Source organism: Lissotriton helveticus, chromosome 2_1 (genome assembly GCF_964261635.1).
Source record: "Lissotriton helveticus chromosome 2_1, aLisHel1.1, whole genome shotgun sequence".
Lineage (NCBI taxonomy): Eukaryota > Metazoa > Chordata > Amphibia > Caudata > Salamandridae > Lissotriton > Lissotriton helveticus.
In genome coordinates, this window is record NC_136059.1 from 2,030,922,729 (window position 1) to 2,030,944,307 (window position 21,579).

Consider the following 21,579-nt stretch of genomic DNA (forward strand, 5'->3'; position numbering starts at 1 on the left):
GTTTTTTTTGTGAGGTAATATTTACTACACCTTGCATACTTTTCTCTCAGTGATCTGAACATGCAGGTTTCAAGGTGAGTCGTGAGGAAACCTCAATATAGAAAGTTTTGAGGGAAGATAAGCGCCTCCTGTAGATTCTCAGTTTGTGGCTCTTTGTACTTTCAGACATGCCATCATCAATGCTCCAGGTCTGTACACGTGGTCAGGATTATTCTCGACTTGATAATGATGTGGCTTCCAGGTGTTGTGTGTTCTGGATAATGCACTTCCTATCTTTGTTCCATTTGAAAGTCTTTGGCCCATTTGAAAGTCTTTGGTCCGGTTCTAATGATATACTGTCTCTGGCTGACGAATTCACGTTTTCTCCCTACCTTTCACTGACTATGCTTTGTTTAAGTGTTGAGTGGGTCCGTCTGTGAAGTGCTTACAGTCATGCCCTGTTTTAGTAGAAGTAAGGACCACCACTTGCACTCCTGATCAGTTTCTGAAATCTTAGTGGCAACAAGCCAACTGGAGTGAGAGTATTGCTGAGTACACAATAGGGAATAGTGATGAGGTGAATGGGTGGGAAGTGACCCTTCTGACCATGGAGCTTAAGTAATACAGAAAGTTGTAAAGGCCATAACTACTGAAGGGCAGTGAATGCAACCGATATGTATTGTTGAAGAATTGATTGGTAATGTTTCAATCTTCTTAAATTGGATTAATTTTTAGGCTGAGTCTACCAGACAGCACACGCTGTCTGGTTGCAAAAGATTTATTGTCTGCTTACCAAGAACTTACACGGGGCTACAGCCCATTTCTTACATTGGTCGGCTTTACTGTCACTCATTTGCCTGCCCTTTATTCAACAGTTTTTATTGTCCTGGTTACATTTGCCTGGCCTCTGGAGCATTCCCAATTTGCTCGTGTCCTTTGTCTAATCACATTTAGGGATTCTTTAAAAACTTTTTTCTTAAGCAGTCCATAAGAGTGCATATGTTTCTTCTATATTACTAGTGTGCTTCTCTTCTCCTTTATGCGTTGTGTTGTTCTCTCTCACCTGCGTGCTTCTCCCACCTGCACTGCTTTCTTGTCCTTGTGCTTCTTCCCCTGCTCCTCGTTGCTCTCTCTTATAGTTACTTTTGTCCCTCCGCACTCCTCACTCTCTTGCCCTTTTGCTTTTCTTCTCTTTCTTACCTGGTTGCTTTTCTTCCCCCCTCCTGAACCACGCCCTCCATGTTGCTTTCCCCCCCACCCAGGCCCCTTTGTTACTGCTCCCCCCCACCCATACCCCCATGTTGCTTCCCCTCACCTGTGCCCCTCTGTTTCTTCCCACTTATTTCATTTTAAGTACCGATCCAACTCTAATTGGTAAATTAATATTTTTTTTAAAAATCCTGTGTCATTTTGTACGCATGTGCGTACAAAATTCTGCAGGCAGTCATCTCATAGGGTGTTTTATTTATTCTTCTTGAGTGAGTCCTGCTGCACAGCATGTTGTGCATTATTCCAGAAAAACATTGGCAAAGCCCACTGGTTCCAAAGGCGAGATCTCTTGGCTTTGCCAATACCTGTTTCTTTTTGCTTATGCATACATGCACTCCATGAGACTGCATGTGTTTTCCATCTGTCTTCCTCGTGTACTTCTACCTCCTGCCAAATACTGCCCTTTTGCCCAGTGTTGGTCTCCCTTGTGTTGCACGCTCTTTTGTGTGCTTCCCCCACCAAATTCCTTGCCTTCCCTGCTCTGTGTTGCTTTCTCGCACTCTTGCATGTAGCCCACCCCATGCTACTCTCCCTCATATGCTGCTGTCCCTCCCCCACCTACTCCACTGTTGCCGCCTCACATGCCTCATTCTTTTTTTTGTTGGGAATTGGGGGAGGGCAGGGGCAGTGAGGATCTGGCAGTAAATTGGTGCCAGCCCATCCGCTTAAAAAAGTGCTATATCGTTGCTTCTTTTTTATTTCTGTAATAACTGATCTGTCTCGGATTACTAAATAAAATAAAAATGATTCCTGCATCTTTTTGTAGCTGACAATACGTAACGACTCATGTCCACATCATCAAACATGCATGTGCCTACAAAAAGTACAAAATGATGCGTCCGCTGCAGCATGTCATCACACTTTTTAGTTTTGGTCATGCTGCATAGCACCTTGCTGATGGTGTACAGCATCACAAAAAGGCTTTGGCAAAGCTGATAGGTCCTTAATGTGAAAACCTATTGGCTATGCCAATGCATGTTAGAAATTGCCTTTTTGCCTCTTACGTTTCAGTTCTAGTTTGCTCCTGTGTTTGGGCGAAAAGTGTCCATATTGTTCTTCACCAGGGTATATTTATACATGCGAACACTCACTAGTTTGTACCCTCACACAACAGTATCTGGCTGAAGGCCACCTCATCACAGGGGCGAAACACAGGCCCCTGCAGCCCCCGCGGTGTGGGGGGGCCCTCACCCTCCAGGGGGCCCCGTCAACACCGCACTTCTGCTGGGGAGCTCTAGATTGAGTCCGGAGGGGGCCCCTTCACGTACCCTGCAGGGGGGGCCCCCTCAAGATTTGTTATGATACTGCCTCATCACACATCTCATCAGCTGTTGATTGGTAGCACATAGATTGGCCCAAATGTAATTCACTTTTTGGAGTTAAACCATTTTCAGCCTTACCTTGCATAGTGTTTCAGTAGACGCCTGCTGAGCCGTGAGCGCCGTGTGAGGTAGGAGCAGTCTTCCATTCCTGGTGTGTCGGTGCGAATCAGAGTCACCGTGCCTGAGCTGCTGTCACCACCACTCATGAGTGAAGTGCACGCAGGGCCGCACGCGGCATCTTTTCGAAATGTGTGGCGGGCACTGCAGATCAGATGTGACAACCTGGCCTTTTGGGTTGCACTTCCTAGCTGATGCGCCTCTTTGTCGGACTGATATTTGTTATATACCCAGAGTGACAATAAATACCGAAGTCAGTGCTGAAACATGTAGACATATTTGCGTTGAAGTTAACTGTCCTTAACAGGAAAGGATGGATTATAATGTAAAGCAGCCACAGACTACTTTGTGTTGCATTTGTCCCTTCTTCAAGCTCTTTTTTTCTTTCTCTGTGCCCTCTCCTATTATGCCTATATTTAATTTCTCACATTGTACCTTTTATTTGTGCTCCTCATTGTTGCTTTCATTCCTTCTGTGATCCATACCTTTGGTTGCTTTTCTTTCTTTGTCCTCTCCCATTTTTTGCTTTCATTTTTTGACCAGTTTCCCCTGCTCCACTATTCCATATCGTGTTTTCCTTTTCCCTCTCTGACTCTCCACTTGATCTGCCATACTTGCAGTTGTGACACATTCTGCAGCTAATATCCTTGGTATGCATTTCCCTGTGTGTGCTCCCACCTTGCCTCTCCAAATCTGTATTTCTGTTTCACTTCTATTACACATGCTGCCCACTTACCACCTTTTCTTCTATTTCCACCACACCTCCTCTTCTTCACTTCCCTTATTTCAACCCCTCCCATGTGCCCTGTTCTCCTGCTCCAGCCATCTGTACTCACCTTCCTTCCTCGTGGCTGCTTCCTCCTGCTCTCCCAACCGTTACTCTACATATATTGTCTACTTAAACTCTTCTGTTCCTTTTACTCCACACTGTGTGCACCCCCTCGCATTCTACCCACTTGGGCTTCCTTCCTTTGCTCCACTGCTACCACCTTGCTTATTTCTGTTCAGACTCCCCTGACTGTCACCTCTACTCCCACACTTTCAATACCCTTTCTCGACATATATATACACCCACCTTATAACGCACTGTTCCCATTCTCGCTATGTATATAGACCTACCTTAAAACGCACTGCTTCTGTTCTTCCCATATATATACACCCACCATATAACTCACTGCTCCCATTCTCCCCATATATATATACTCCTACCTCGTAACAAACTGCTCTCATTCTCCCCATATATATATACACTCACCTTGTAACGCACTGCTCCCATTCTCTTCATATATATACACCCACCATATAATGCTCTTTCTTTCTCCCCATGTATATACACCCACCTTATAACGCACTTCTCCCCTTCTTCCCGTATACACATCCACTTTACAGCGGTGTGCTCCCATTCTTCCCATATACACATCCTCTTTATAACGCACTGCTCCCATTCTTCCCATATATACACCCACCTTATAACGCAATCTCCCCATACATATACACCCACCTTATAACACACTGTTCCCATTCTTCCCGTATACAAACCCACTTTATAACGTACTGCTCTCACACTCCCCATATATATATATATATACACACCCACCTTATAACGCACTGCTCCCATTCTTCCTGTATACACATCCACTTTATAACGCACTGCTCCCATTCTTCCCGTATATACACCTACCTTATAACGCACTGCTCCCAATCTCCCCATATATATACACCCGCCTTATAACGCACTGTTCCCATTCTTCCCGTATACACACCGACCTTATAACACACTGCTCTCAATCTCCCCATATATATACACCCACCTTATAACGCACTGCTCCCATTCTTCTCGTATACACATCCACTTTATAACGCACTGCTCCCATTCTTCCCGTATATACACCCGCCTTATAACGCACTGTTCCCATTCTTCCCATATACACACCCACCTTATAACGCACTGCTCCCAATCTCCCCATATATATATATATATATATATATATATATATATACCCACCTTATAACGCACTGTTCCCATTCTTCCCGTATACAAACCCACTTTATAACGTTCTGCTCTCAAACTCCCCATATGTATACACCCACCTTATAACGCACTGCTCCCATTCTTCCCGTATACAAACCCACTTTATAACGTTCTGCTCTCACACTCCCCATATATATATATATATATATATACACACCCACCTTATAACGCACTGCTCCCATTCTTCCCGTATACAAACCCACTTTATAACGTTCTGCTCTCAAACTCCCCATATGTATACACCCACCTTATAACGCACTGCTCCCATTCTTCCCGTATACACATCCACTTTATAACGCACTGCTCCCATTCTTCCCGTATATACACCTACCTTATAACGCAATGCTCCCAATCTCCCGATATATATACACCCGCCTTATAACGCACTGTTCCCATTCTTCCCGTATACACACCCACCTTATAACGCACAGCTCTCAATCTCCCCATATATATACACCCACCGTATAACGCACTGCTCCCATTCTTCCCGTATACACACCCACCTTGTAATGCACTGCTCTCAATCTCCCCATATATATACACCCACCTTATAACGCACTGCTCCCATTCTTCCCGTATACACACCCACCTTGTAACGCACTGCTCCCATTCTCTCCATATATACACACCCACCTTATAACGCACTGCTCTCAATCTCCCCATATATATACACCCACCTTATAACGCACTGCTCCCATTCTTCCCCTATACACTCCCACCGTATAACGCACTGCTCCCATTCTCTCCATATATACACACCCACCTTATAACGCACTGCTCTCAATCTCCCCATATATATACACCCACCTTATAACGCACTGCTACCATTCTTCCCCTATACACTCCCACCTTATAACACACTGCTCCCATTCTCTCCATATATACATGCCCACCTTATAACACACTGCTCCCATTCTCTCCATATACACACACCCACCTTATAACCCTTTTTCGTTCTCCTCATATATATACACCCACCTTATAACACACTGCTCCCATTCTCTCCATATACACTTCTATCCACCCCTTACTCATTCCTCCCTTTCACACCATGATACCTTGCACTGCTTCCCATACCTAGTCCTGTAATTTTCCCCACGTATTTTTCCACCGCTCTCTGTGGCCACTCCTGTCACTCACCCCGGCCCATCCTTATCCCTACGCCTGTGCCCTCTTTTTACTCACCCATCCTTACTTCTGCACCTTTTCCTGCACCCTCATTTCTCCTCAAAGCATTTCAAATCGCCCTTAAGTGCCTGAAAGGTACCATGGTGCCTATATAGAAAATACTGAAATCTCTCTTGTTTGCAATGCCATGTGCTTTTGAGTGCGTTTACGTCACTGACTGACACCTGTTTGTCATTTGCAGGACCTGGAGATCGTGTACTCGTACCTCCATGGAATGGAAGCCTTGTCCAATCTGAGGGAGCATCAGCTGAGGTAGGCACCTGAGCGCGCCAGCGAAGGGCACCTATGAATGCACTGCCTTGAGTCTATTGATTGCCCAGGTTCCTCTGGTTTTCAGGCTTTGTCCATGCAAAGCTGCCAGTAATAGCATAATATTGATTTCAGCGCCTTTCTTCCTCCCTGCAATTAAACTGCTATTGCCTTCCAGCACTGACAAGCTTTTTATCAGGATTTTTTGTACATAGAGGCAGTAAGATCAACCTATTTACATGCTTAAGATAAATATGGGAATAGCTGAAATATACCAAGTAGCACTCATTTGAAAAGCATCAGCAGGCTTTCTCATTCATGTCATTCTGCTTCTTATATTTGAATAGCTGATGTTTAAGGGGGTGAGAAGTTTTGTTTGACAGAGGTGAAGAAGTATGGCATTTTCTTGGCTCAAATTAAAGCACTGTGCAGCTGCAGTGAAGTAACAAGTGTGCCCTTTACAGAATATACCACCTTGTGTTGCTTGAAAAGTGCTGTGTGCACTGTGGCCTTCAGAGCCTACACTTTTCACAGCTGCACTAAGTAGTTTTATAAATGTACTTATTAATCGGAGTTCTCGCCAGAAGAAACCGTTCTCAACCTTTGACATCAGCTTGGCGGGTGAGACCCGAACATGCCCCTTTGAAAAGACCAAAACACCTTGGGGATCTACATAGTTAAGGAATGTATTGTTCCCGTTTATTTACACTGCTGTGCCTACGACACCCCATAAAAAGTGTAGTCACACACGTTTCTAAATGGTGGCTGTGAGGGATCTCTTTCCAAAATATTGGTTGCAAAAATTGAGAAAATAATATACGTTTAGACCTCCTGCACTAAGGTATTGTCCAAAATTGATCTGATTTCTTATTTAGCAGCTGCCTGTCTCTCACTATATCTCACACATAACTACTTGATTGGCCATTTGTTTCGTGTCCAGTTTTTGATTGCCTTTATGTATGTCTTGTGCTGCTTGATTGCTACTAGCTCTCTCTCTTTTTCTGATTGAACATTGTCTTCTTCCTCATTTCCAGCCTAATCTCAGGTGTTTTTAAAAAACATTTCTAAAGCACAGTAAACGCCAACAAATGGCTTCTTGATGCTAGAAAAAATATTTCCAATGCATCAGAAATGTTTAAGGTTCTCATAAAATCCAGTTGGCTGATCGTCAATCTTTTTGATGCAAGAGATGGAGGAGAGACCAAGTGGTAAATCGAAGAGATCTGGACATCTTGCGATGAAGAACATGAATGGTGAAGCGTAAAGGACCCTGACCATTAAATGCTTTTGCGTAAGACAACTTTAAACAATCTCAGAACCCAGGGCACACAGGATCACCTTTCTTCAGCATCATGACAATGTGTACTGCAAAGTTCTGCACACATTGCAGCTGACAAAAGTGTAAGGAGGAAGGCCGAAGAACAGCTTATTATGACACTTAAAAGACAGCCCTTCGTTAAGTGCTATTAGATATTTCATTACAGGTGCTGATACAGGAGGTCACTCATAGTGTCTGGCCAAAGAGAGCCATCCCACCAAAGGCTGTCTTTTCCCACAAGTATTCTCTCCATTATGTTGGAATTTGAGTGTAGGAAGCTATGACTCCTTTATTGTTTTTGGCCAAGAGTCTGTCATGGGGCAAAGCTAACACAGACGACGTTTGATGCAGTAGAACAAGCCTCTGGGTATCCTCCATGTAAAGCTGCCAAATAATCTTAACAGCAAGGCCAGAGGCTAGAGGCGGGTCTGAAAGGAACTCTGTTACAATCACGATAAATGGACAAAATCTCAGAATGAAAAAGGCAGGCGAGAAAGTGTTGGAGATCTTTCATCTAAGAGAGAAGAGTACCACCTTTAAGCTAATAGAGGTATCAACCTCAACAAGTTGATTTGTCTGGGTCTTTTCATCAGCAGTATAGAACCCATCGTAGTTGTCCTCATTCTAAATCTAATCTATCTACCACCATCTCTGAACAGCTGTGTTTTTGTACCACTACCAGGGCAAAGGCCAGCCTGACAGATGTCCAAAGCAGCAGCACCTTCAAGGTGACCCGGAAGTTGCTTGACAGCAAATATTTCAGTTATCGCAGCCCATTGAGGAGAGAGTTATGTCAGTAGTTGTTGACATCCTCTGTGGCATGATTGACTTTCTTTAGGAGGGAAGAGACCACTCTCTTGTTTCCATTTTGATGATGCTAGGCCTCTCTTGAAAAAAAATAATGTATCAAGCCAGTGCTTTTTGATTTCAGGCTTTGCCTCTCAGTGTCTATATCACGTTCTGATACTCTGCTGTCTTTTCATATTCTAGTTGGCAGTTGTGTCTCTCAAGCTATGATCGTCCACATCAGTTTTACTACCACCAACCTATCTCTCTTATTGGAAGAACAGTATGTTCTTCCGTTTCGGAAAAATGTATGTTAGAAGCCACAGCACTTTTCACTGTTTATTTATTGTGTGTTTCCCAAGTGTACCTCCTTTTCCCGGTGCCATAGAATGTTTGCATGTTCGACTGAATATGCAGCTGATAAACCGCTGCAGTACAGGTGGTGGGCCTTTTAGCAACGTCCAATACCTTTTCCATTCTACAGAGGCACAGCAGTTACTGCACCAAGCAAGCACACCCTTATTTCTTTCTCATACCAAATCAAAGAACTTCTGACCACCCAGGTTACCATACAGTCCTCCATTTGAATTTTTTGCATGCAGGGGCTGACGAGTATTTTTAACAAGATGTCTCCCACTCCATTCTCTGTGAGAGTCCCCGTTAAAGCACCAACCAGAAAGTGATCGATTGAGAAGGTTGTGATTGTGAGTGGGTTTGGGGGGCTTTGACTTTGGTATCCACTGGATTCTGAGAGCTTTGTTGTTGATTGTGACTAAGCCACTGTTGATGAAAAGGGTCACTGTAGATAGCATGCCTTGTGAAATGGTATGTGACTTGCTACTTTGGCACTGAGGGAGAGGGACCTTGGCATTCATGGAGACTGTGAGTAAAGTGACACAAGAGTCTGTGGACGAGGGAAGAGGAAGGGTGGGAGGAAGATTCCCTTCTGGACATCTGCCTTCTGAATATCTAATTTTGCCTTGTGAGCCCATTTTCTATGCACTCTGGAGTGAGCAACATAAATCTGAAGGTTGTAAAACAAATGAGCATTAATTGCATTTGAGTAGCATTATGATGTTCATAGGACATGTCCAATTCAGTCTGAGATGGAAATCTAACTGGACTGCCCATGAAAATACCAGGTAGCCTGATACAGTTTAACTCTTGATGTGTGTCCATATCAAAATATCATCTTAGTACCCCTGGAAGTGCGGACCGTTCTTCCTAATGATCTCAGCTTGCAAATAAACCCACAGCCACATTTATTTTTAATTAACCCTAATTGGGAAAGGCACTCTAGTAGTGTTGTAGCTTGTCCAGTAATTCTGCACAAAGTCCATTATTATAATTGTCACTGTATTTATATAGCACTTACTACCCCTGACGAGGTCTTTTTGGACTTTGTTAGCAAGGGGCTGCAGAAAAGTACCGCACTGTTTCCACGATCCCTGAAGGGGCAAGGGTTGTCATGTTCAATGGTTGCCAGAAACTATTCTCTCCTTTGTACGCTTAGGGGGCTTATGGTGGCACTGTGAACTTGCTGGTCTAAAGGCTAACATATCCTTTTGGGCTATCCGGATAAGGTCTAGACACCAATCCTTAGTTTGTTACCTTCAAACGTGCAGATCCTATGTATTTATAGGAAGTACACGACACCTGTTGAGTTCATTGGCAGTTCACTCAGGGAAAAGAGCACCTAAAAGACACATTGGGATTACTTAGAGAATATGATGTGTTATTCATTGCTGCCCATTTGTAAATTGGTTTGGAATTTGTTTTTAGGTGACCAATTGTATGGTAATATGTCCTCTTGAGCCCCATCAGCAGCTATTTTTTTTTGCGTGTGTTACATGTGCCATGGAAGGAACAGGGTATAACAACTGCCCTTGTTTATGGAAGGCAGATAGTTGCATTCTTATTTCAGTTTGAAGTATTTTTTTTTTTTTTTTTAAATGCAAGACTTTATTGACAGTTTGTTAGTGTACAATATTGTGCCTACAACCCTGGGGCCGGCCGATACCAACACTGTACATATCAAGTAAAATTTACACAGCTATTCAGCCGACAACCAACGGTCCGGCAGCGGATCTCCATACTTTTATGGCAATTGTGTGCATTACTCTTACATTCAAAAAATAATTTCCGTCCTGCTTTTGTAGTTTTAAACAACACAACTCAACTTATGACTCAGTAATTAACTGGGTGACCTCATCCACGGTCCAAGTACCGTCAAACCCTACGGCATTCTCGGCTACTCTCGCATACGTCATTCACACTCCCCTCCTGGATCCGGTATGGTGCGAGGAAATTGACCCACTTCCAGTCCTCCCTCCTCCCTCCATCATCCTTAGTCATCCACAACCCCAAGCACTCAAATATCCTCCATCTCATCCCCCGAACTATCTATATCTTCTTCCTCTAAAGGGTCACAGAGATCGCCCCTGTAGGTGTTCCATGGCAGCCAAATTTTATTCCATTTGCGGGGATTTGCCCTCATCTGATATACCGCCCGCTCCGTAATCATAGTCGCATCCATATTTCTACACCACTGCGACAGCGATGGCAACTCTGCCGCCCCCCACCTCTGTGCTATATCTCTCTTGGCCATCATTGTGCCTATTGCAACCCACAATCTACCCTGATGTGTTAAGTCGTTTGGGCCCCATATGTTCAACAGACATAGACGTGGGTCGGGTGTTAAGGACACTCCCAATGTCTGCGAGATGGAGCGCATCACCTGCTGCCAGTACCGTACCATAGCGGGGCATTCCCAAAGTGTGTGTAGGAACGTGCCCTCTAAGCCACACCCTCGAAGGCAAAGGGGGTGCGTCGCTCTGTGTAGTTTAAACAATGTAGTCCTGGTGTAAGATATTCTATGCAAAATTTTCAGTTGTACCAGGCGGAATCTAGCTGAGATTGCCAGCGCCGCGTTCCAGTCTGAGTCCTCCATGTCTCCTATCTCTTCCACCCACTTTTCACGCAGTTTTATTAGGGGGTCTGGCAAGTTATTCAACAGTTTACGATACGTAAGGGATGTAGCGCCCTCCTGCATGAAGTCAGTGAGTAGGCGATCTTCAAGTGGTGAGGCTTCCGGCAGAATGGTATTCGCCGGGATAATCGCCAGTAGGGCGTACCTGATCTGTACATATCTATACGTTTCTGTAGGACGTAGGTCGTAGTGTAGCTGAAGGTGCGAGAACGGGACCACTCCCTCCCTTGTCCACATATCCCCTACCGTTGAAATTCCAATGTTGTCCCATTGGGTGAATCCCTTGGTGTGGCGTAAGTGTCCCAGGGCCTCTGTATCCCATAGCGGTGTCAGTTTTGTAATGACTCCCTCCCATTTCAGTCGCACTTGGGCTCTGTGCCACAATGTCACCGTGTGCCTAGTGGGTCCTATTAATTTGGATACCTTCCCTTTGCGGTACAGTGGTGCCAACAAGCTGTGTGTGCCTAATTGGGCCCTGTCCGCACGGTACGCCGGGTCGTCCTGTGGAGCGTGCAGCCATTGATTAATAATCTTAAGCTGTGCTGCCCAATAATACAATTGTATATTTGGCAGGGCGATTCCACCGTCGTACCACCTTCTGTTAAGTTTGACATGTGCTATACGAGCTGGTCGATCTCCCCACAGCAGGCCCGCCAACGTCCCCGTAACCTTCCGGAAATAACCCGGAGGCACTAAGGTCGGTGTGTTCTCGAGCACATAAAGGAAGCGCGGCAGCGCCATCATTTTAAATAAAGCCGCTCTACCTAGCAGTGTCAATGGAAGGGTTTTCCAGTGCTGCACATCATTCCGCAGTCTGATTAGCGGGGGTTGTAGATTACTGTCAAAAAATTCAGTAACATCCTAAGTGACATGGATCCCTAGATACTTAAAGGAGGTTGTCGCCACCGTCAAGGGGCATTCGTCCGGCAGGGTCAATGGAGAGTTGTTAAGCCCGAATATGACCGACTTCGCCCAATTTATAGTGTAGCCGGAGGCGGTCCCATGCGAGTCACAGACTTCCAACAAGTTGGGGACTCCTCTCACCGGGTCTGTTAGATAAATTAGCATGTCATCGGCGTAGAGGGAGACTCTATCCTCCCAGACTTCGGACCAGCGGATCCCTCTCAGCAGCGAGGAGGTCCTAATTTTCACAGCCAGCGGCTCCAGGACCAGCGCGAAGAGCAGTGGGGAGAGGGGGCATCCCTGCCTGGTCCCCCTCGCCAGTGCTATTTCACGAGAAATATGTCCATTCGCCACCACTCGAGCTGTCGGGTTCGTGTAGAGCAACCTCACCCAAGAAATAAATTTGTCTCCAAACCCCATGTGAGCCAGCACCGCAAGGAGGTATTGCCACTCAACCATGTCAAATGCCATCCTGGCATCGAGGGACAGTATGACCGCCGGTTCTTTCAACAACGGTGCACGCGCCATTACTCCATGTACTCTACGTAAATTGAGCGCCGTGCTCCTGTGCGGCATAAAGCCCGATTGGTCAGGGTGAATCAGGTGTTCCATATGGGGTAGCAGTCTATTCGCCAACACCTTGGCAAGTATTTTAGCCTCCGCGTTAAGTGGCGATATCGGCCGATAGGAGGTGCATTCATCAGGGGGTTTACCCGGTTTCGGGATAACCACAATAGTCGCCTCCCGCTGATCGGGGGGTAAGCTACCCACCTCCCGGCTTTCTTCATACATCGCCAACAAGGGTTCACACAGGGATTCAGACATTGTTTTATACCATTCAATTGGTATCCCATTGGGCCCAAGGGCCTTACCTGACCGTACCGCGTTAATGGCCAATTGAATCTCTTCAATCGTCAAGTCCGCTTCCAGTTCTCCCACTGCTTCTGTCGACAAAGTCGGTGTTTGTACATCGTGGAGAGCAGCAGTCGCCACTTCCACAGTGACCTCTACCGTCGGGGAGTACACTCCCTGGAAATGGTCTGCCAACGCGTCCACAATTTCTTCCGGATGCGCGTGCATGACACCATTTGCGTCCACTATCTGTAGTATGGTTCTGCTACCCCCTTTTGTCCTTTCCAGCCACGCCAGAAGTTTGCTTGCCTTATCCCCTATGTCGTATACTCGATGGGCGGTTGCCGCGACATCCGCCACCGTCTGGCGTTTTAGGTGGTCATCATGGAGCTGTTGACGCAACTGAAGGGAATGCAGTGTGTCGTCTGAGGGGTCCGCCATGTGCGCCGCGCTGGCTCTGTCGAGTTCCAGCTCGAGCTCCACTAATTCTTCCCTTTGAGTACGCTTATGGTTCGCGATACTAGAAATAGCCTGCTCTCTCAGGACCGTCTTGTAAGCTTCCCACAGTATCGAGGGGGATTCAACTGAGGTCTGGTTTTCCGCGAAGTAGTGTCGGGTCGCCTTTGCCAAGATTTTACGAATCGACGGCACCCTGAGGTATCCTGGATAGATCGGATACACACGTCTACGAGTCTTCTCTTGACTGGATAAGGTTAAAGTCAGCGGTGAATGGTCTGAGATGCCTCTCGGCCTGATACGCATCTCCTCTATCGCGAGACGGCCTGCGCCCAAGGTGAAGAAGTAGTCCATTCTGGATAGGCTATTATGCGTAGCCGAGTAGTAGGTGTACTGCCGCTCAGTGGGGTGCAGGTGTCGCCAGATGTCAATCAGCCCTTGCGCCTCCAAAAAGTTACCAAAGCGAGAGGCACCTTTCGGTTGCGGTCGCAGTGGGAATCTATCTTGGGTGTTATTAAGAACAGCATTAAAGTCACCTCCTAAAATCAAGTCGCCCTCAGGTAGCTCCAGCAGGAACCTCCCCAGGTCCGGCAAGGCCACCGCATGTAACGCCGGAGGGATGTAGACTGATACTATATTCAACTGCTTACCTTCCCACTGCCCATGCACGGCAGCGAATCTGCCCTGATCATCTAATTTAGTAGACTGGACTATGAACTGTGAGGACTTACGCAATAAGATACCTACCCCCCGTGATCCAGAAGTGAACTCAGAGTGTGCTATCATATGATATCCCCGCCTGTCCAGGGCCTTCCTAGCGGCGCCCATAAGATGCGTTTCCTGGAGGAGGACTAGCGTAGGCCCCACCTGTTTGACACCCTGCAGTACTAATCCCCGCTTGATCTTGTCCCCCAGCCCCCTAACATTCCAGGACATGATCTGCAGTGGAGTCACCGGAGCCGTCTGATCTGTCCCTCTAAGCGTGTCAGCCTGCAGTGGACCTGCCATTTAGGATTTGGGGTAGCCCGTCCCAACCATATGTGCACGGGCTCTTATGATGCCAGGGGAACCCACCTCCGTGTTGGGTGCGGTGTGTAGCCCAAAATGCGCAAGGAGCATGTGATATACCGCCATTGCCATCAGGTATCTGTATACATCTGTGCACCCCTCCCGTGGGAGTTGCGTGCCATGTCATTTCACCCTGAGTCAAAAATCCAAAACAACACAGAAAAACAAACATAGCCCTTCCCCTTCCTACCCCCCTCCCTGCCCCCCTGCCATACGGACCTTGAACTGCCCGCCCCCCCAACTTAGCAGAGTGCTTAACCCCATCCCCACACTTAACGATACTTGCTCGTTGGGGTGAAGGGCTCCCCGCCGACGACGGCCTCTCTCCTTCTCTTCAGATGCCCTCAGCCCAGTGTCCAAGGCAGCCCATCGGGCAGTCGACCAAGTCAGTTTAATATTCTGTGTGCACCGGTCATTACTGTTCCTCCTCAGCATCTCCCGCCTCGTTCCTTCTTACTGGCGAGCGTTCCCCCACGTCCTGCCCTGATGTTTGTGAGGTCGGAGAGCTTTCGGCCCTTTGGTTCTTGTGCGTCCTTTGGGATCGGCGTGGTTGACCGGCCAACCTCCATCCGTCCAGCCAGTCCCGGGCGATCTCAGTAGTATCGAAAAACCACGTCTTGTTGTCAGCCACCACCCGGAGTCTGGCCGGAAACAGCATTGAGTACGGGATTTCACGCGACCTGAGTTCCTTTTTGACTTCCACGAACGTCCTCCTGCGGCGAGCAACTTCGGCTGTATAGTCCGGAAAGAAGGCCAACGTTGAGTTTTGGATTTTTATCGGTGGCGCCACTCGTGCCGTTTGCAAGATCGCATCTCGATCTCTGAAATTGAACAGTCTGGCCAGGATCAGGCGCGGATTTGCGCCAGTTTTCGGTTTCCCCCCTGGGACCCGATGTGCTCGTTCCACGGAGAAGAAGGTGGACAGGCCCTTGGGTTTGAGTTCGTTCTTTATCAAGTCTTCCACGTAGAGGTCCATTGCTTTCGTGCCCTCGGATTCTGGAACCCCAAGGATCCGTACATTGTTTCTTCTAGAGCGCCCTTCCTGGTCGTCCAGTCTTTCCTGCAACACTTTGTTCTCCATCGACATCTTTTCCATCGCCGTTTGGAGCTCCGAGACGTCTTCAACCAGAGATTTTGTAACCACCTCCATGGAGCTCACCTTCTCCGACATTTTGTGGAAGTCCGCCCTGATGAGGGTAATCTCGGTGGAGATCGTGCCCACTGTTGCTTGAACCTACACCAGGGCCTGCATCACATCATCCAGTGTCGCCTTCTTCCCGCCCGTGCTCTCCGTTGATTTACCAGCCCTCCCGTCCGCGGAGGGAGAGACACTCTTATCACAGGCGAATCTATCGATCCGGGTTTGCGTGGGGCCTCCTTTCCCACCTCTGCCCGTCATGGTGTAAGCTCTTGAACTCGGCCGCAGACTGTATTCTGTGGGTTAATTTGTGAGAGGAGCGCCGGGTCTCGTTGTGCCGCTCCGGAGTGTCACTCAGGGATCTCGTGCCAGGTCAATACACGGGGTGCCAGTGTCAGTGTGCCAGTGTCACGCTCACCGATGCGCTGGCAGGCCGAAAGCGGTGGCTCCTTGAACGGAGAGATTGTCCGAGTGAGGCTAGCCGACTGTGGAAGCCGATCGTCTTGCTGCCGCTACCCGGGCTTACCAACTCGCTGGGTACGTCTGGAGTGTGTGCGACAGGCCTCACGATGGTTGCCTGCTACTGCCAGCCCCAGGGTGAGAGGGGCGATTGCCTGCCACGTTAAGGGCCCCACGTTACTGTCCTTAATGTCTACCGCCCAGCAACGCTTTCCAGGGCGTCCAGGAGACACTGATCATAAATAACCCCAGTTGTCGCAGCGCACCCTCTTCTGCCGTTCCGTCTTGGGTCACACCACACTATCCAGGGGCCAGCAGCGCTGCTTCTGGACATACCTCCGTAAATGTCCCAGGGAGTACAGCTCCTGTCTATGGCCCCGCAATCGTGGTGAGTCAGGACCCACCAGGCCTCACTGCCGCAACCGGACCCTCGGCGCAAGGCCCTGCGTGTCGCCTCAGGTCCAAGTCGTGCAGTTCACGCGCCGATGCCTCACCTCGCAATGCTGGTAACAGAGTCTCTCAGGCTCGGGGGTCCGGCACGGTCGGTTCCAGACACGAGTCCCGCCTTCAGTTTGCGCCGCCCTCCGACTGGCTCTCACAGGCGCCGCGGTGCTCCGTATTGCCTCACACTTGTATCCTGGCAGGCTCGGAGCGCTCCGGCCACTCTTTCCGGCTGTGTCCCGGTGCACTTTCTTCCCCTCGCCCTCCGACCGGACACTTCCGGTACCGAGTGTTCGAGTCTCCGGCGCTTCCGGTCGGACAGGTCCGCAGGCTAGTCCCCGGTGTCGCGCCGCCGTCCAGGCCGCAGGTGCCACCAGTCACAACTTCTGGATCCGACGCCGGATTTTGACCGGAATTACTGCCGTCTGTGCCGCCCGGTCCTGGGCCTCGGGTCCCTCCTACAGAGACCGTAGTGTGCACGGATAAGTGTGCGGATAGTCGGAGAGGCCGCGTCTTCAGCGGAGCTCGCCCCTCAAGCTGCCGCCATGTTCGGCTGCAAGCCACGCCCCAGTTTGAAGTATTTTTGAACATTTACTCTTCCCTATCCAGACTTGAGACCAGTCAGAGGTACATAATGGAGAAGAAGTGAAGAGCATGCTTAGGAAAGGAGGTAGCTCTAGCTTGCAGTAATGCAAGCATGTTCAGTTTAAGCAAGTTTAAGCTGATCTAAATATCCAGCTCAATCTCCGGTAACAAGGACTCCCTTCCTCGCGCATAGATGTAGAGTGGCTGCAATGGCAGCCTCTAATTCTCACAATCATATTGCATGGAAGAGGACTGTTTGATGGCAGTGGGGATGAAAAGTCCCAAAATAGTGCACATTGATTATAAGCATGGCATGGTATGCATGCATGCATACTTAACAGTAAACTGCTTTTATTTCTGCAGTTGATGTATGGTCTCCGGTAATTACTACAAAAAGAGCAGAAAATAATTAAGTTCCCTAGGACACAAAATTACATATAATCAGTTGCCACAATTACAAGCAGTGAGTGGGTAGTGTGCCAACTTTGACGTGCTGCCTTTCCCTACCTGCTGATAATTGGCACCCTCAAGACCGACTGCGAAGAGCAGTTACATTTTGGCATGTTTTCGCTACACCTCCATTGCCTTCCGAGAGGGGTTACCTGCATTATGCTATAGGCCCATTTGCATTACACAATAATGCCTTGCCTGCTATGCAGTTTAGAGGATGCCCTGTGGAGGTTGCCCATCTTTGCTGTGTGTTGCAGGAGTCTTGGAAGACTATCTCTTGCACTGTTTAGTTACGGGATGCGCAATTTAATACACAACATCGTGTCTGTAAATTCCAGACAGCTGGGTAAAGCACTGGCTGACCAGTGCTGTATGTTTTCCTCTTTTGTTATTTTATACATATATGCTACCGGGATTTGATACGATTTCCTAGGCTCTCCTCATTCTCAGTTCAAATGGCATGCTTGGCCACCAGATCATTCTAAACATGTTTTCTCCTTTAGGTGCTGTTGTGCCACCTAACCATGTGTATTGATTTCTCCACTCTCTGCTGTGATTTGGTATCTACTAGACTTACCTAAACAGAGATCAGCTCCCAGCTACTGTTCATCAGGTTTTGGATGACCTTTCTAAGTTAACTCGCTCCTATTTAGGAGCTGTTCTAGATTCATTTGTGTGTATGTATCGAGCTATATTGAGTTTCTATGGCGCCGCAGACCTAGATAAAAGGCAGTTGCATATGTTTGTTCTTTTGGTAGGTGGTTATACAGTTGAATAGGGGAAGATTGTAAGGGTTAATATGGTGAGGTCCTGGGCAGTTCTTCTCCCTGACTCCACAGAGGCGATACAGTTGCAGACTGGTGACTATGGTGAGAGGCATTAGTCTGATTCTTTATGCCCTCGGTGCCAGGAGAGGTGCATTTTGGCTTTATAGCGGGTGAGTTTTCACTGATTTTTCTGCTCTCTGTTCCCGTTATTAGACGTATGAATTTTGGGGTGCAGTGATTTGCTTCCTTATTCCCTCATACTTATTGCAAAAGCAAGAAAAATAAATGTTGGCACCAAGGTCGGATCGTGCCTTGCAAAATCTTCGTTATATTATATCTTTCATTTTGGTATAGAAGCAGTAAGAACAGCAAAATTCAACATTATTGGTGGATATGTTGCTCTCTGTGCCACTCTTTCTGATGAATATTCCCCACAACAGATTCCTCATTTTAATAATATCCCCCAGATGCCAGAGTGGATCTAGAAGTTTTCCATAGCAGTGCTCCCGTTCGCTGAGTGGCTCTCCATTGTGTTCATTCTTGATGAGAAGTGACAGAGCAGCTGATGCTGTGAAGTAAAACTGTATGTCGCTAAACATCGAAAGTCGTCACAGATCTTGCGCAAGTACTTCTCCAGGTCTAGGGCGCCGGCCCATTCCTGCTCTCGATGCCTCTCTTGTGACAGGCCTTCATCACAGTCAAAGGCCCGTTCCTGCTCTCGAGGCCTCTCTTGTGACAGGCCTTCATCACAGTGAAAGTCCTTTGATTAGTCGAAATCCTAAGCAAAAAACACAAAGGCGGAGCGGGACTCGAACCCATTCCAGCACTTTCTATCTAAAGAAAAGTCACAAGCGTGTCAAGGTGCCACTCAATCTTGCTTCCAAAACCCAACTGAGTAGCTGATTCTGATGCGCCTCGAGTTTCCACAGGCCATCGGCAACAAAGCAGAAGGTCATGGGTTTTAAGGAGCCATTCTGTGTATTTTCGGCACTCTTATGGCTCCCTCTAGCATGCCTTTGTTCCCCAAATATCTGCAGAGGCCTCCAGTTGGGTTACTGTTGGTGAATCTGTCCTCTGCAGTTAAGTCCTGTGTTCTGCTAAAACTTCATTCTGGCTCCAAGACTTACAATCGACCTTCTTTCATTGACGATGATCCCGGAGTCGCCGACGTCGGAGGGCGATCCACTGCCGATCCCAGTGTCCCACCCCAAGCCGAATCCATCTAAACACTGACTTAGGTAACCATCCAACTCTACTTTAGCCCTCCACCCCCATTCACGTGCAGCTTGATTCAGTCAGTACACTCCAACTAATGCAGAGACTCCATCAGCTTTTTGGTTTCGATTCTGACTATAGTTTACCACTGCTCTGAAATAACAGTGGGGAGATTTATTCCCACATTATTTATTTATTTATTTTGAAAGTTTTATATAGCGCGAACAAGATCTTTGCAGATATCAGAGCGCTTTACAAACGAAGGTTATAGCATGATGATGAAAGTTCATACATGGATGTACAGGAGGCCAGTAGACTTGATACTACCCCGATACAGGATTGATTCCCCCCATTTGAGCCACCAGAGGCAGAGAGTCCTTCCTCTACAGCAGTAATGAGATGTGCTGCTGAAGTCCGGGACCTACTACTTATTTCCTTCTATTGAAGTTGAGAGAAAAGTTTTGTAACCCAGGCCTACTGCCTCTGAGCCCCTACTCCCAATACCCAGGCCCTAACTGACGTTCTTAGGGGCACTTTATCTAAGCTTTGCTTTGCCCAACGGTGATTAGGCAGGTTGCTAGGCACCACAGTATGGCACCTAGCAACCCTGATTTTTCAAATGCTTCATCTTGGTCCTGAGAGATTGGTGGTCCAAGCTTCCACCAGGAAAGCCAATCCTAATTTATTCCCCATGCCCCCGCTTCCTCAATCGTAAGTCGAAAGGATTGATACATTTGGGAAACAAATGTTCGTTTTGCCTACGAGACTGTTCTATGCCTGCTCTTTCGTGGAAGAGAGCAGGCATATAACAGCCTTGTGGAAGAGTTAGGTCCTCCTTGGCTCGAACCATTCAGGATTGTCAGGATGCAGCCAAATATGTGATTCATGCAGGTATGGTCACAACTGATTGCTTAGGGTGAGTAGTCGGCCCTAGGCTGGTGCTCTATCAATATGCGTATACAGAATCCACAGGTTTTTCTATGCCTTATGATAGATCCCTCCCATTTGTTGGAAAAGCTTATTCTGCCCTAGAAAGCTTCTAGAAAACTAAACTGAGCCACAGTTTGTTTTTGGGCCTTTCTACCCCTGCCAGACAGTTATCTCATCAGTTTAGGCCCTTTTGAGGCTACTCAAGAGTTGTCGTATGGACACCGCCAGGCCCCGCTTATTCATTTTTGTTGCAAGAGGTGGGAGCTGTACTATCCAAAGGGGCCCATCGAGAAGTTTCCGAACTCTGAAGCAAGGACTGGGTTTTACTCCTGCTATTTCCTCGGGCTGAAGGATAAAGCCTTTGTCCTGTATTAGTTATTTGTCATCTGAATTCCTTCCTGTGGTATAACCAATTCAAACAGTGGCCCAGGTTCTGTCTCCCTTAGATCCCGGCAACTGAATGATAGCCATGAACCTGCAGGACTTGTAATTTAATGTACCCATTCTACAGTCCCAGACATTACCTGCAGTTCGTGGTTGGCCATGCGCATTTTCAATCTGCCGTGCTCCTCTTTGGCCTTATTAGCGCCCCTGTAATGTTCACCAAAGTGCGGGCTGTGGTCACCACCCAACTTCAACGGTTGCGGTTACCAGTTTTTCCCTACCTCGATGACTAGCTGTTAAAGGCAAACTTGCCACAATCAGTCATAGGCCATCTCTAGTTGACGGTGAACCTCCTGCAGTCTTAGCGGTTCTTGATTAAAGATCTAAAGTCATATCTGAACACGGTCTAAATCTTTATGCCACTTCTTAGAATGTGCAGTGTTCAAACCTTTGTTCGTTGGAGTTCCCACAAACATCGTAAAAAGTTTCATTTTGACTGGGGTGGAATACATCGGTCATGGATGCTTTCCCACCTCTGCCTATCCTCCTCAGAGTTCTGAAGAAAACCAGGAACGATCGAACGCAAATTGTCTTAGTGGCCCTAAGTTAAGCCAGCAGAGTGTGGTATTTGGAACTTGTAAACATGAGCATCTGCCCTCTGATTGGGGTACCCCTTCAGGAA

At 47.5% G+C, this 21,579-nt stretch overlaps 1 protein-coding gene across 1 annotated transcript in view; it reads left to right on the plus strand.

Moving 5' to 3' along the window:
- The window catches only part of LOC144820356 (rap guanine nucleotide exchange factor 6-like), a 754,449-nt gene that overhangs the window by 253,309 nt on the left and 479,561 nt on the right, over nucleotides 1-21,579 (plus strand). The window contains exon 2 of the mRNA XM_078677919.1: nucleotides 6,089-6,159. Coding sequence (XP_078534045.1) covers nucleotides 6,089-6,159 — 71 coding nt within the window. The remainder of the gene's footprint in view (nucleotides 1-6,088; nucleotides 6,160-21,579) is intronic.